This window comes from Amphiura filiformis, chromosome 2, assembly GCF_039555335.1.
Source record: "Amphiura filiformis chromosome 2, Afil_fr2py, whole genome shotgun sequence".
In the NCBI taxonomy this organism is placed as follows: Eukaryota; Metazoa; Echinodermata; class Ophiuroidea; order Amphilepidida; family Amphiuridae; genus Amphiura; species Amphiura filiformis.
The window spans coordinates 59,252,807-59,269,597 of record NC_092629.1 but is presented as its reverse complement, the minus strand read 5'-3'; the positions used below and the strand labels follow the sequence as shown (position 1 = coordinate 59,269,597).

Here is a 16,791-nt window from a genome sequence, read left to right as displayed (position 1 = left end):
GGTTGAATCTAGCATACAGCGTGCAGCGGACTTGCCTCGGCGGTCTGTAGCACGCAGCGTGCCAGTGGAACCCGGGCTTGCCTGGGTTGATCCACGCACGCAGCACGCCTTCGTTCCCCGCAAGGGTCGAATGAAAACGCGCATGGGTTTAGCAGAGACGATACCGGGGCTAACGCTTCAGGTGTAGTCTTAGCAGAACCAACTGGGGTTGTCACACGGCAGCGTTCCATGGTGGGACCGCCGAGTGATTCCCTGGGCCTTGGAATGGCTGCCGGCTGTCCTCCGGGACTGGCTAGCGGCTATACGGGGTTGGGCTCGCAGTCTCTCACGGGACAGCGACCCAAGTGCAAACAGTGGCAGCTACCGAGGCGAGCTACGGCTTGACTTCAGTGGCCGCCACTATGCACGCGCCCATAGCTGCCGTGAGTGGTCCGCCACACACAGCGACCTTGGGCGAGGCTCAAGAGGTTAGAGTAGGTAGTTTGAACAGCCTGGCTGATCAACAACCCACTTATGTCCTCGAGAGCCAGCAGAGCGTGGTGATCCATTACAGTCAATGGGTCAATTACCCTCTTATGATCGATCACTATCTATTCAGCGGAGCATGGCTCCATTGATTGATACTGCCTATTCAGGTAGCGAGGTGACTGATCGAGGGTATACACGCTCAGCTACCCGTGATACTAGGCAAGCTCCTTTTAGCCAAGGGACAGCCAGTATAGCGGGTACCCATACACACGCTTGATCCTCTAGCGGGGAACGCTGTGAGGCATGGGTACAGTGGTGCGCAGCCGGGAGCCCTACCGGGCACCTACGCTACAACCACGCAGGTACCGCAGTACTGCCCCTGGTTACCACAGTCTCTGTGGCAACAGGGGGAGGCGGTACTGGTACTGCCGTTCCATGGGGTTTCCCTGGTGGCGGATCCTTTCAGGGTCAGCTACCAACAGGGTATGCCCGTGGTATCCGCCGCAGGGTGGTTTCTTCCACGGTCTACCACCGTGGCAAGTGCCGCCTAGCGTTGGGCAAGCAGTACCACCAGTTGTTACCCAACCGGCGGCGAGTGGCTAACCCTGATACAGCTCAGGGTAGGCCGCACACTGCTATGGCTAGGGCGACAGCAGCGAGAGCGTGCGGAGCCCGGGGTGCTGTAGCTAGCATCTCGGGGTCTAGCGGGAGTACTCCCTCTTCTGCTGGTGTTCAGTTGGCTAGCCACACGGTGGCGACACCTCCCTGTCCACCTTCAGATGCCCGTCGTCAGATCTCTTCCTCATCAGAGAGTGAGTCAGAGTCTGAAGGCGAGGGAAAGGAGTCGGAAGATGAAACCAGTAGCGACTCACAGTCTGATGAGACTGTGCAGCTAGCTTCAGGTATCCTTCCCCGCTTCCCGTGAGGAACTCGCTAGCAATGGTCTGCCTGCGGACACCGCTGAGGTGATGAGCCGTGTGGCCCAAGGTTTGGGCCTGGCTTTCTCTCAGGAGGAGTCCGTTCAGGAGGACCAGGGCATCTTTTCAGTAGGATGCCCAGCTAGCGTCCACACACAAGGGTCGCCCGCACTTGCATTCCCGGCGGACCTCAAGGGTAGGTTTCAGTAGGGCTGTCAGGCTCGCTGGAGCTTCGACGCCGCGTGCTTGCACGCTTCCACTGCGTGTTTCGCAGGAGGACTCTGAAACCTACCTCAGGGTCCCTGACATGGATCCAGACGTTGCTAGCGCCTGCCGCTGGCGGCCAAGGCGCGGGTCGTTCTCCCCCAGTGGGAGGAGGAGCTAAAGCTCATCGATAAGCGAGCACGCTCGCTTATCAGAGTCTCTAGCGTCGCTACCACGCTTGCCGAGCACCTCGGTAGGAAGGTAGCGAACGACCACGGGGCACCGTCGGAACTCTTCCGCGAGGTTAATCTGTTAGCGGTGCTAACAGCTAACCTCAACGAGAGTTCTATGGGCCTAGCCCATAGGATGTCATCTCGCCGCCGGAGAATGCCTGTCTGTCCCTCCAGTCAACTTACGGCTCCGACTTTGCTGAAGCAATGAAGAAGTCAGACTCGGTGGGACAGGGGCTACTCTTTGGACAGGCCTTTTGCGCTACGGTGGCGGACCGGGCAAAGAAGGCCACCAATGGGAGCACTCTGAAGAAGTCAGAGGCTGCCCTGACCAAGGGAAGGGCAGTAAAAGCGAAGAAGAAGCACAAGAAGAAGAAGTCTTCTAAGCGTTCTTCAGCGCCAGCTCCGGCTTCAGCAGGGGCGCGCACCACAGACTACACCCGAGCCGAGGCTACTCCAGCACCTCCCAAAAAATCTGGGAAGCGCAAGAGTAGTGCTGGATCGTATGGCAAGCCCCCTAAGAAGAGCCGTTCTTCTAAGGGTGGCAAACCAGATCGGTCCTGAGGGCACGGCGGGCGACAGTCCATGCCGGCAGGCCTTGGACTTCCACAGGGATTCCCCTGTGGGCGGCCGCTGTGCATTACACGCCCAGAGATGGCATGCCATCTCACCGGGCGCCTGGGTATTGTCAGTGGTCAGTGGGGTTACAGACTGGAATTTACCAGCCACCCCTCGTGCGCCTGCACGATTCAGAGGTCCACGGTAGTGCCGCCAGACGGCCCCCAGCGTCGGGCACTACTGTCAGAGATCACTCAGCTTCTCACGAAGCAAGCGATTGTCCCGGTCTACCCCTTTCACCAAGGGGTTTTGGAGCACTTTTTTTCTGGCTCCAAAGAAGACCGGCGACTGGAGGCCCATTCTGAACCTCAAGCCGTTGAACGAGTTCATCAGGCCCAAGAGGTTCAGAATGGAGACTCTCGCTTCGGTGCTAGCCTGCCCCATCAAGGGTATGTGGGCGGCATCGCTAGATCTCTCGGACGCATATCTGCATGTTCCGATCGCACCTCAAGATCAGAGGTTTCTACGCTTCAAGGTACAGGGTCAAACTTACCAGTTTCGATGCCTGCCATTCGGCTTGTCCACCTCCCCAGAGTGTTTACACTCCTGGTCAGGCGGTGGCAGCGTACCTGAAGCGCAGGGGAGTCAACATGTGTTGCTACCTGGGCGATTGGCTCATTTACGGACGCACCCCACTGGAGACACAGTGTCTCGTGGAGTTAGTAGTCCGTGCGGTGCGAGACCTAGGATTTCTGATCAACGTCAAGAAATCCAATTTGGTCCCGACATGAGACACCACTATTCTTAGGGGCCCAGATCAACCTCAAGGAGGGATCGCGCGCCCTCACCCGAGAGGGTGACGAACATGGCGAGGTGTGCCCGACTCTTGGCCGAGTCAGAGGGAGCACCGCTGTGGCATGGATGAAGGTTTTGGGCCTTATGGCCAGTATGGTAGACCTCGTGCCTGTGCTGCCGCTTTCACATGAGGCCTATACAACTACACCTTCTAGCCTTTTACAGGCCCAGTCGTCACCAATATCCCTCGCGGTTCCGATGTCGGAGATCGGCGAGAGGAACTCTGGTGGTGGACCCATCAGCCCAATTTGACTCAAGGTGTCAGGTTCCTGCACCAGCGGTGCGTCCACGTAGTGACGACCGGCACGCGTCAAAACTGGGCTGGGGGCCACATCCACGAGGACTCAGTCTCGGGCCTATGGTCGGCCACGGAGACGGAGTTCCATATCAACCTTCTCGAACTTTGGGCAGTGGAGAGAACTCTCCAGCATTTCGAGAAGGTGATCGTGGATCTCATATCGTTGTCCAAGCGGACAACACAACCGTGGTGGCCTACCTCAACAGACAAGGGGCACAAGGTCACCACGGTTGTGCCTGCACGCACTTCACGCCTGATAGGGTGGTGCAAGGCCAGGCAGATTACGTTGAGAGCGATGCACATAGCGGAGTCACCAACATCCTCGCGGACGATCTGTCACGAGGAAAGGTGTCGGGACCTACAGAATGGTCCCTTGCTCCGCAGGTCGCCCAGACGATCTTCGAGGTGATGTACCACCCCTCGATAGATTTGTTCGCATCTCATCGCAATCATCAGCTGCCGGTGTACTGCTCGAGGGCCGCAGACCCACAGGCGTTCGCCGTGGACGCTCTGTCCGTAGACTGGGGAGGAATGACTGCTTACGCTTTCCCCGATCTCACTACTCGCAAGGGTGGTGACCAAGATCGGGAGGGAGGATTGCAACGTCATTCTGATAGCACCGTTCTGGCGAAACACCTGTGGTTTCGACCGATGGTGGATCTACTAGCGGCACAGCCGCGAGTCCTCCCCGAGTTACCAAATCTACTCCGGATGCCGGAGGAGAGGTACCAAGTCTTCCACTAGAGCACCTGCAGTTAGCTGCATGGCCCTTATCAGGGAACGTGCGGCGGAGGGAGGCTTTTCATCAGAAGCTGCTTCTCTCATCGCCGGGGGTAGACGAGAGTCTACCCTCCGTACGTATAGTCAGCGTTTGGCTCCCTACTACGCATGGTGCGATGAGAGAAATACATCTCCCACTAGAGCCTCTGTGCCTCTAGTGGCAGATTTTCTGACAGAAAAGTTCAGGTCAGGACTTCAGCAGGCAACGATAGCCAACTATAAGTCAGCCATTCTCTCGATTCATCGGGGATTTGAAGACGGGTCGACTATCAATTCAGATGGGTCCCTAAGTCTTCTTCTCGACGGTATGTTCAACGCGCCCGCCCGAAAGGAAGGTGGTCCCTCCATGGGACCTCAACACAGTCTTGGAGTATATTAAGGGTCCCCTTTTGAGCCCCTGTCAAAAGCGACCCTTAATACGCACTCTTAAGCGGCCTTTCTTCTGGCGTTGGCTTGGGACGGCGCTGCTCAGAGTTGCACGCAGTCTCGAAGTCAGCCTCCGTTTTTACTACTAACAACGGGCGGCGCTGTTTCTTCGCCGGATTTCCTTGCAAAAATGAGCGAAGTACATTCCGACACTCGCCCTCTTCCTCCCCAGTATTGGGCAGGGTTAATCAATAGCCGAAGACAGGTTGTGGTGCCCGGTGAGGCGCTACAGCACTACCTTGGCGAACACAAACCTTAAGAGGGGCTCATGACCGCTTATTTATCACTCACGCCAGAACCGCACGGTCCAGCCGCTAAACAGACTCTGGCACGGTGGCTGGTCCAGGTGTTGGTGGACTCGGGCGACAAAAGACGCTTCGCCCCAAGGCCCACTCAACCAGATCTATCTCATCTTCGTGGGCCTACCATAGGGGGTCCCCATAGAAGAGATTTGTCAGGCTGTGTCTTGGAAGAACCCGTGCGTCCTTTTCCACGGTTTACTACAAAAAGCGTAAACCAACGACCAGGCGATAAGTTCTCCAGGGCTATTCTCGCGGAGATAATATGGTGGTTGGGTATCAGGTGTTTTATGGACAATCAGAATTCCAACATGGTAAGAACCAGTGTTTCTATTCTTAACCACTGAACTTTCAGTTCAGGGTTTTTGTCTGTTCACGTAGTCTTTCTGTTTTTCGTCCGTGAGGGGGGGAAATAGTTTGACCTCGCGATTACCATGCTACCCACTCTCCCGATCCTTATCAGATGCTGGCCAATCTTGTACCTCCATCCGTCGGTTACGTGCTAGATCGATCTTTCAGATGTTGATGCAAGAAGTATCTTAATCAACATCGAAGCGGTAAGATCGACCGGTGTACTGAGTCTAGTCCCAAACAAAAATGTTTGGTAGACTCATAACCGGTCGCGATCTTACCTTTCCGATGTTGATTATCCCGACCCGGCCGCCCCTACAAGTTTGGCGGTAGGGGCTGCCCAAGTCGGATAAGGGATGATTATCGTGTGTGCGTCACCGAATGGGTGAGTCCACTCGGGATCGGGGTTTTGTTATTTATTCATTTATGTGGGACAAAATGACTATTGGTTTTTTCCGCATCTCGGGATCGATGCAAGAAGTATCTTAATCAACATCGGAAAGGTAAGATCGCACCGGTTATGAGTCTACCAAACATTTTTGTTTGGGACTAATTTGTTTCAGAGACAGATGCGAGGTGCTACCAAAGGTGCACACTCTATATTTACATCAACGACCTTCCAGATTGTGTGTCTGCCTCTACAACAAGACTGTTCGCTGACGATAGCCTAATCTACCAGAACATCACATCCCCAGAGGACTCAGTCGCTCTCCAACGGGACCTCGACGCTCTCCAGAAGTGGGAATCTGACTGGCTGATGAGTTTCAACACCTCGAATTGCCAAGTGCTATGTGTGACCAACAACGTAAGCCCACTCTTGCATCCTACTCCATCCATGGCCACAGTCTGGAGATCGTGAAGTCGGCTAAGTATCTCGGCGTCCATCTTGATTCCAAACTGAGCTTCAACACTCACATAGACACCATCACCAAAAAGGCGAACTCAACCAAGGCCTTCCTGTCTCGTAACATCAGCCACTGCAGCCAGAAAGTCAAGGAAGCAGCCTACACTACCTTCATAAGACCAACTGTGGAGTACGCAGCATCGGCGTGGGATACACACACACAGCGTAACAACAAGAAACTTGAACAGGTGCAACGAAACTCTGCCCGCTTCGTCATGGGAGACTACGAGAGAACAAGCAGCGTAACCTCAATGCTCCGTCATCTCAATTGGACTTCTCTCCAGGATCGACGCCTGGTTAGTCGCCTTCTCATGATGTTCAAGATCTGTTTCGACCTGGTTGACATCCCATGGAATCACTACCTCACCCTTCACTCTTCATCCACCAGAGGCTATTCATCTAGATTCATGCAGCCTCACACCAACTCTTCAGTGTTTGCAAACTCCTACTTCCCACGTACCATCCGGGACTGGAATAATCTTCCAGTGGATCCAGCGGAGTACCAATCTCTCAACAGCTTCAAGATCATGTTGAGGGACTGTCCACTGAAGTAGTCTCACCACCAGCCTATTATTACTAGCAAAACTGTATATATTTTGCACTTGCCATCATTTTCATGCTGTTGCTCCGGCTCATGCACGCCACGTAGTGTGTCTATTCTCACTTTATGTGAGCTTGCATTTTTAAGGAAGGAAGGAAGGGTGCGGGTTGCCGGCAAACAGTACAAACGAAAATACAAATACAAACAAAACAAGACATTACAAAAATATAAGATGTGAACAGGAGTCAATGGGATTTACACACTTAACGTTTTGCGCAGCTCAAACATTTCAACAATTTTTTTTTTGCAATTCAGTCAATTTATATGAAATTTAGTACAGGGATCTATTTATACGGTGATTTTTTTATTTTGGGTGTATCACCGTATAGGCATTTTACATTGAAAATACATGTAACCCATGCACCACGCAATTGAATAGCAGCCCGATACTGCACAGGTTCGCTAGATCGCTGGTTACCAGTTGCTCTCATCTATATGTAATCGGCAATCGCGGAACCTAAAAAACGTGGCGCACATATCATGATCGGGAATTGACGCAAATTTTACGGTAAAAAAGCAGTCATACCTAGAAAGGATCAAATTCAAATTGAGAAAATATTCCTGTATGACTTGTTGTACTATATGAAATTGGTACTCATATCTGATCTCCAAATCATTATCTTAAGACTTATTCAATGATCAATTTCTGATACTTTATAAAAAGATAATTTCCAAGCCATCGACCCTCTACGTCCGACGAGCGTGTTCGCTGTTCGGTGGTGAAACAATGCAAGTCATGAGATGACCCACCTCATTTAATACAGGCGGTTTCTGGACCGTCAAGTCATGTTCGCGATACAGCCACGTTGCACTCTGGGGTCGAGACTAATCAGTTACTTCTGGAGCCAAAATACGCAAATTGCTGCGCAAATAACGCAATTGCGTATTCTTAGCAGCTCTAACATTTAACAACGATAAATCAAGCAAGGTTTCAAAGTATATGGTTTGTAGAATGAACTTTTGCAAAACATCAAAGTGTTATTTTTCAATAATATATAATGATTTACATAATGAAAATCAATTTTGTTTACGACTGCTTCAACCAATAATCTTGTCTACCCTTAAGGGATCTAGAATGAAGCGTTTATTATGCGTTTCGACAGTATTTTTGTGGGACATGAGAGCACCTCAGACCTATCGAATTGCATTCTGAATCTGAAGCATGTCTTTCTGATATCAAATAATTTTCATTTTTGAAAATCACAATATAATACAAATTTTATGACAAATTATATTATAAAAATTTAATATTTTTCAAATTTTTGATATATAACAGTCCTCGTTAAATATCAAAAATATCAATTTTTAATGATTTGCCATAAAATGTGTATTAAATTGCGAATTTCAAAAAATCAAAATTATTTGATATCAGAATGACGTTCTTCGTATTCAGAATGCAATTCGATATGTCTGATGTGCTCTAATGTCCCACAATAAATACTGTCCAAACGTTCATACCCCAGCCCTTAAGTGTTCCACTTTTGGGGTTTCTGGGTTTGGCAGGTATGCCCTTGATGTGCTGCATAACATATAGTAGGCTTCTAGACTTTATTATCTAATTTAATACAGGAGGAGGTCCTGAAAATTACATGGACTAAGCCGTGAGAAATTTGAATGAGGTCACCCAAATGACAGATATGACATTGATACTATTTTTGTTGTGTCTCTTACAGGGTTGACAGTGATAGAAGTGGAGCCATATCTTCTCAAGAATTACAGAAGGCTTTATCTAATGGTATGTAAAAATCATTATTGAAGAGATAAGAGAAAGCCCATAATAGCTGCCAGCTGTCACATTTTTAGAGATGGGTGCAATATAGAATGCAGATATTGTCAGATATCTCAAGGGCAGCTATAAGGCCAAAAAAAATTGTTGTGTTGCCCTCAACCGACCGACCCTAAATCCTGAAAAATCAGGGTCAGCATTTTTTTTTTTTTTTGAATGATGATTTTTACAGATTTGTTCAAAAAATCAATGTTTTTCACTTAAAATTAATATTTTATTGAAAGACTAGTCTTTAATTGATGTCTAACAGGTATCCAGAAGTCAAAATTGACAAATGTCCCTAATTGAAGAAGCATTTATTTAATATTTGAGGGGATTTTTAAAAACTGAAGGTTTGAAAAAAAAAAGAAATCCGACCGTCCGACCCAACTTTCCCATTTTCCCACTTGAGGGCAACACAACAATTTTTTTTTTTTTTTGGCCTAATTGCAGTTAGTGCCTTTTTGCACCAACCCTCCATAGTTGGCAGTGGTGATACAAACCCACCCTTTTTATTTCAAACCCACCCTTTTTATTTTATACCCTTTATAAAGTTTATACCAAAACTCCGAAACCCACCCTTTCTAAGCGTGGTTACTAATCATAGATAAGTGGTTATGATGGTTCGGAGGTGCAGATTTGCATCCAAAGAGAATTACATATTGATGTTTTAGATGACCAAACACTACAGAATGGGATTTCAATGTTTTTTGTGTTTCATTTTAATAGTGTCATTCAATCGGAAATTACAGTAAGCTTTGAGATTGCAATTGTTGACTTCTAAACCCACCCTTTTTATCAGTGACCACCCTTTATATTTGGACACATATTTTAACCAGAAATTTTTCAAACCCACCCTTTTAAGCATTTTTTGGACCTCTCAAACCCACCCTTTCTAAAGCGTTGGTTACCAACAGTCTGTGCCCTCATATTGTATTGATCAATTTGCATGATCAGGCCAAATGAGGCATTTATCACCAGGGTTGGCTGCCTAAAGCCTTAATGTACTGTCTTATGGATTGGTTCATTGTGTTGTGTTTGTAGGTTAACAAAGGAAAGTATGACATAAAGTCATTAATATTATGACTTTATGTGCTCCCATTATATAGAACTACATGTTAAAAAGCCAAAATAACCAGTAGGGTTTCTTTCACTATACCTTGTTATTTCAGCTTAAAATGGACAGAAACCCTTCCCGACAGTTATTAGTATTATAAGCATTTTGTATATACCATGTAGATTAACAAATTTGAAGGAAATTGTGCATTATGGTTTAAAAGGACGTTTTTTGTGGAATATTAAGTTTGCTGGTATTTTGCGCTAAACAGCTACTGTAGTATAATTTTATTTGCTTCTATGAACTTAGTGTTTCAAATGATGATATGATGTAAGGTAAAAAAAGCCATATATTAAAACTGTCTGCAAAATGAAAATCTTAGCTAAGATAGCTAATTGTTTGTTTTTTTGATAGCGCATATATTTGCATACCAGAGCCATGATGTATTCAAATTAATTTGGTTATTTTGTACTCAAAATGCTCAAAATAATATTTAGTACCTGTAAGCCAAAACAGGGGTAGCATTAACCCCCGATCGGGGGTGAATGACCCCCTAAATTTAAAAAATATTAATTTTTCACCCTCCATATATTGGGAATGTGCAAGCTCGGGGGTGAACTCTGACCCTCTACTTTTGGACCTTACTCCTACCCCTCTGCAAAATATTTTTCACCCCCGAGATTTAATATTCACCCCATGTATTTGGATTTTCTGCAAGCTCGGGAGTGAAAAACATGGGAAAACAACCCCAACTTTCGGGCCTTAATGCTACCCCTGAGCCAAAATAACAAGGTAAACTAAAAGAAACCCATTGCTATTTTGGCATAACATAGAGTCTACATAGACTTTATGTCTGCAATATGACATTATGTCAAAATTGCTTTGTTGATCTGACAAACACAACAAATTTATACTATGATCAGCTCCTAATAGGCGGGATTATTCGGTTCTTGTAACTGCGCGATTCAATAAAGTCCAAATTTACGCTTGCGTAATTTCACAAAAGTGCACATCATTCATGCAATAAGCAAAGCGCAATTCTATATCAATCCACGATGCTGATTCCATTTTGGTATATGGTCATTTTCACAGTAAAGGGTGTAACTTTTGATTTTTAGGGTCAAAATTTCAAACCACTTAAATATGTTTCTGTTTACTGTAATCATGCATAGAAGCAACTTAAATTCCAGTAAAATAGTGTTTCAAGGCTTAAACCTTTTGATTTCTGATAAAAATTTGACATTTCCATAACATTTTGGTTAAAATCTAAGAAAAAATGTATTTTACATAAGCTCAGAAAATTATGACATGAAAGCTGGAATACATGTGAAATCCCATTCCAAAGTAAGTCAACAGATATAAGTTAAATTTTATACCATGTTTTGCTATGTTTGTAATTGCAATTTTGAAAATTTTTAACATCAAGGGTCATTTGCAATGGAAATTTCCCAACATATTTTTTAAGTTTTAATTGGGTTCCTAAAATAATTTAAATGTCTAACTTCATGTACAAATACTACTTGATGAAAGGAACCTCCCAGCCAAGTTTCACAGAAATTGGAGTTATTTTTAGAATTGGCAATTCAAGCGATTTGTGTTTCGGAGGCTTCAGTTAACAACACAGGTGATCATAAAAGTAAAATATTTGGCTAACTACTACAAGTTGACATGAAAAAATAGGTAAAAATATCACAATTACCAATTTTCATGCTTTGCTTCTAAGTATTGAATTTCAGTTGTGACAAAATTAAATTATCACAGCAAGTCATTTTTTTTTGTTTCGGAGGCTTCATGTTTACAATGGTTAAACATGGCAGAAGTAGTTTTTTTGAAAACAACACTGTTGGGATCATCTAAGCTGTTATTTTCTTGTGTGTATTGAATCAATGATTCTATGCGGCAGATATTGCAGATTTATAACATGATAATTTTTTCACCCATTTGTTAAGTATGGTGTTATTTGCATGTGAAGCCTCCGAACGGGCTTTCTTGGATATCAGTATATTTTTCAAGCATTAACCATAATATCAATTTTTTTAAATTTATGACATTCTGCACATATCATGCAACAATTACAATGCAGATATCAATATGGAACATACCAATTTAGATATGCATAGATGATAATTAAGTTTACTGTTGTTTGGAGGCTTCATTTGTTTGGAGGCTTCAATTGTTAACGGAAAGTTTGTATTGGGTCCCATTTTCAAACGGTGATATATATCTCCATGATTTAAAAACAAGTGACTTGAGGATCTACTTTGCTACATTTTGATAAATAGATTGGATGAGCTCTTTTATTTATATTTGCCCAAGCTTGCTGAACAGTTTGTTTCGGAGGCTTCAAAAGAGTTAACGGAAAATCGGCTCTTTGAAGTCAAGATTTTATAAAAATTTTAAAAGCTTGCAAATCAACTAATTTTTGTTACCCATTTCAAGTTAAGATATCAACTGTTATGAATCAAGAAGAAGTGAAGAAATAACCAAGAATTATGAACCAAAGCTATACCCACAAAGTTTGTTAACAATTGTTAACGGAAAATGAAGCCTCCGAAAAGCGACAAATATCAAGTCCGGTTCTCAAAAATACAGGGCTGTTCACAATTAAATCTAATGTGGCAGTGTTTACTGAACATATGACCGTACTTTCAGGATAAGAAAAATTATCCATGAACTAACTGAAGAAAACACAGGGTTTTACAAAAATGTTACTGTTTTTACAGTTTTTCAAAATGGCAATATTAGGTACATTTAAGCCTGCTAAAACTGAACGCAGTAACTCCCGAAGATGATTATGCTACCCAAGGTAGCTGCTAACTAGATGACTTATGTGGCCAAAAATCATGGAATTCTGTGGCTTTATTAGAAAACTACGGATCAAAATGTTAAAAATCCAAAGTTACACCCTTTACCGTGAAAATGACCATATAGCGGGCTATCATTTCCTTTGGAAGGGGGGTCCCAAATATAAGGGGGGTCATAAATTTTGGAAAGAAAAATAGGGGGGTTATAACATTTTGATGACCAAAATGTAGGAAGTCACAAGATGACCACAGAAAGTGTGTTTATTTTATTCAAAATGACTGATTTCAATTCAATTTTAGCCTGTTTAGGTGGTAAAGTGGTGAGGGGTCGTAAAATTTGTGTTGCCAAAATAGTGGGGGTGTAATTTTATTGCTGCTGACTTTTTGTAAATTTTGAATCCCCCTTTCTGAAGAAAATGATAGCCCCCTTAACTTAAGGTGGGTCATGTGTAAGCATTACAAATAAGCCAAAACAAAAATCAAGTTTGAAAAAAATTAACCAATTTGGAATGATACATTTATGTAAGAGATGAGTTACACTAATTATCCTTTGATACATTTGTAAACTCTGAACAGGAACATGGACCCCTTTCAATCCAGAAACAGTACGTCTCATGATTGGGATGTTTGATCGAGACCACAGTGGTACAATCAACTTCCAAGAATTTGGATCATTATGGAAGTACATCACAGACTGGCAGCAGACGTTTCGCGGTTACGACAGGGACAACTCGGGATCAATCGATCAGAATGAACTCAAACAGGCTTTGACAAGCTTCGGTGAGTAATTTTTTTTTTAAAGCGCATTGATTTATAGTGCGCTACACACAGGCACAATGCCTAGACGTTGATCCACAAGCCTCAGCACGCTTTACAAGGTGAGAGGGTGAGATGGCAGAGCGGTTAAGGCGTTGCACTGTCGGCTGGGAGAATATGATCTGCGAGGGTTCAAGCCTTGTGCTTTCTCTTTCTCCCAAAATGTTCCTAAAAGGTCAGAAATCCTGCAATTGAGTTCAATTACACCACAGAATGTAAGAATTTCTTCCCACCCCATACACTGTTTAGCATGTGCAGGTATAGGAAGGAAGTCAGAAGTCAGGTAGCCGTTGGTCCTGTGTACAGGACGCGGGTCACCCTTGTGCATGTTAAAATGTTGGAGCTCTTCAAAAGCTCTGTTCTGATACCTGTAGTCAGCCCTCTAGGTTCAAGATGACAAGATGAACGCGATACAAGGTACATAGTTGTCTACCCATAAATCCAGTAGAACATAGAACGAACAACAAACAACCAGTGTGGGTGACAGTAGTGTGGCACACAGCAACCCTTGAACAGTGCTTCTAATGCTGTCACATGTTTTTCATGTCAACATAAATCAATCCCGACATCAACATGTTGTCGACACAAAGTTGAAAAGTCTCAATTAAAATTATATGCATGCACATGCAATTCAATCATGTTTCACCCTTGTTCATCACTATTCAACAACGATGTGTTGGCGTCGTCTGCATGGTTACCTTCGCGAGGGTAGCTTTAGCTGCCCGAGTGAAGTAAACCACACAGATGCTCCGGACGCGAGTTGTTAAACGGTGATGAATAGTGGTGAAACATGATTGAATCCCTTTCAACAACGAAAACAAGCTAAAGGCTGTAAAATTCAAATGATTATTTCATGAGGAATGTCCGTTAATCATTGCCACTCAGCCTTACAAAAAGCAATAAAACTACAGATTAAAAGCGGCAATGTTTAGCAGCTACCTCCAAAAATAATTCAACTTGTAAGTGTGTATGCGCACACAGGTTCCAGGCATGACAAATTTATGCGCTCATGTGTAACACATATTCACGCTTGCATTCGCGTACACTTTACTGTACAATTGGATTCATCACATATTAACAACGGGGTAACTCCTGTAAAAAGCTGTAGGAAGAATTGTTGAATTTGATTTGAAGTATACTGGATTTGGCAGGTCTGCATAGCTCCAATATCTTTCTCTCCATTAAAAGTTGATACATAACTAATAAATATACATGAAAAACCACTATTACACTTTTAAAGGAAAGAAAGAATAAACATTTTAATTAATCTTTCAAGCAACTAAAATGGTTCAAATGACAAATATGAAAGGCAATCTTAGACAAGTGAACATTTTACTATTAACACGAAGGTTGGATAAATAAAAGAACTTTTGTGTTTTTATTCTTGCGCAAACTAAGTATATGGTTGTTGGTTGTAATATACATGATTGTTAATGCTAACTAATAAATTCAATACTTCCATTGCAGGCTATCGTCTATCAGATAGGTTTTATGGCATCTTAATCAGAAAATTTGATCGCAGTGGCCGTGGTACAATTGCTTTTGACGATTTCATCCAATGCTGTGTAGTCATCCAGGTATGTGCATTGTTTGCTGTAGTATTAGTAATAACTCCCCCAAAAAAAAGAGTATTTTGTGATGGTATGCTCTTTTTATGACATTTTTCAGTAGATACCCACAAAAAATAATTAACATTGGAAAATTCCATTTTAAAGTCCACACTCCCCTGTGGAAGATGTTAGAAATATCTTCCACAGAGGGGGTATGAATTTCAAATGGAATTAACACATTAGGCAGCTCCATTTGAATTTCATACACACTCTGAGATAGATTCAACTAGAATCATCAGCAGAGGGATGGTAAGTTTCAATGAGTTGGTTAATGTGATAATTCCATTTGAAATGCATAATCCCCCTGTTTGCTATGCTCGTAAAGTGGACATTTTTGGCCACCACCACCCCTCCTTTTTTTTTTACTCGGGAGGGTAAACATGTTGCTGTGAAATAATATTGTATTGATGTGCTGTGAGCCAAGTCCACAGAGTCAACTTGGAGTGGTATATGTCCAATAAAAAAATACGACATTTTTCTGTAAACATGTGGTATGGGGTTTTTTTTGGCAATTGGTGTGATGTTATTTACGTGTAAATTATAATATAAAAACTTTCATATACAAAACCAAGAGAGAGTCAAAATAAAACATGATTTGGCAATTTTGTTGTGATATCATTACAACTTGATTACAAGTTACAACTATTTTAGCCTTAATATTTTAAGTTTATCATAAGTGCAAATGTACAGAAATATTGAGTGAAGTTTTATGTCCCCAAGCAAGGAACATTACTTGTTGAAAGGTAAAAACTTTGGCAGTCTTTAGAACTTGAAGGAGACTTTAATTTAAAACCATTCCAATTGTTCTGAACTAGCTATATAGAGGGTTATTAGTGAAGAAAGCCTATCTGTAATAGCTGCCCCATAGAGCCTGACAATGTCAGCATTGTATTATTGTATACAATCTAAAGGTATGTCACCTGGCAGCTATTGCAGATGGGACATTCTTACACTAAACTCTCCTTGAGTGAAGCATCCATTGTAGTTGTCCTTCTGTGTGAAGAATTAACCTTTTTGGTAAATCCCATAAGCCTTTGCGGGGAGACCTGTGATGTCATTACTGTGCACTTTATGGCTTTGAAATATTAAGCAGTAACAATGTTTGCTAAATGATGTGCACACATCGGGGTGATGTCAAATGACAACAACTCAGGTCTATTTGTGAAGGCTTATGGGATTTGCCAAAAAGGTCAATTCATTGTGTGCAAAGATTGAACCCCATTGACCCTACTGTCAAAAGTGGAAATTATCGTGTGATTAACTTTTTGCACTTTGCCAATTTTGAACTGTTTCGCTTGTTTTTAAATTCACGATTCTAAGTTTCCTTACATAACATTGACCTGTACACAAAAGGAATATATTCGCGTGTTGGTATTTTTGCAGTAGAAGCTTGGAACGCGAAAAGTGTGAAAATAAATGTAGCACGAAAATGTCCACTTTTACAGCACTACATATACCTCTCTTGCAGTGCCTCTAATTGGCCTGATATTTTTGCAGCATTAAAAAAATGTTTTGGAGAGAACCCATGTTTCTACGGCATGAAATTTTTGCAATTTGCACATTTCCCTGAAGGCATATTTGTGATATTAGTCCATAGACCCTCACCCAGAACTTTAATATAGACTTGAGAAGCCCTAACCCTAACCCCTAACCTTAACCCTAAACCTTTGATTTTAATATACATGTGCCCAAATCTCCCATCTGAAGCAGTTTAGCAGTAGTGCTCTCCCCCCACCCCTACCCCACCATTGAAAGGGCAAAAGGGAGGGGTGTCTCACAGGGTGAAGCTGCCCGTTGGCCCCATTGCTACGCCACTGCATCCTGCCCACATTAGCTTCAATCATCAGT

The 16,791-nt window shown here is 43.7% G+C and overlaps 1 protein-coding gene across 2 annotated transcripts in view; it reads left to right on the top strand.

Annotated features, from left to right (window-relative positions):
• LOC140146467 (programmed cell death protein 6-like) overlaps positions 1-16,791 on the top strand; it is a 35,728-nt gene that overhangs the window by 9,489 nt on the left and 9,448 nt on the right. For both annotated transcript variants that reach the window (XM_072168325.1, XM_072168326.1), the window contains exons 2-4: positions 8,565-8,626; positions 13,094-13,297; positions 14,801-14,910. In XM_072168325.1, coding sequence (XP_072024426.1) covers positions 8,565-8,626; positions 13,094-13,297; positions 14,801-14,910 — 376 coding nt within the window. The remainder of the gene's footprint in view (positions 1-8,564; positions 8,627-13,093; positions 13,298-14,800; positions 14,911-16,791) is intronic.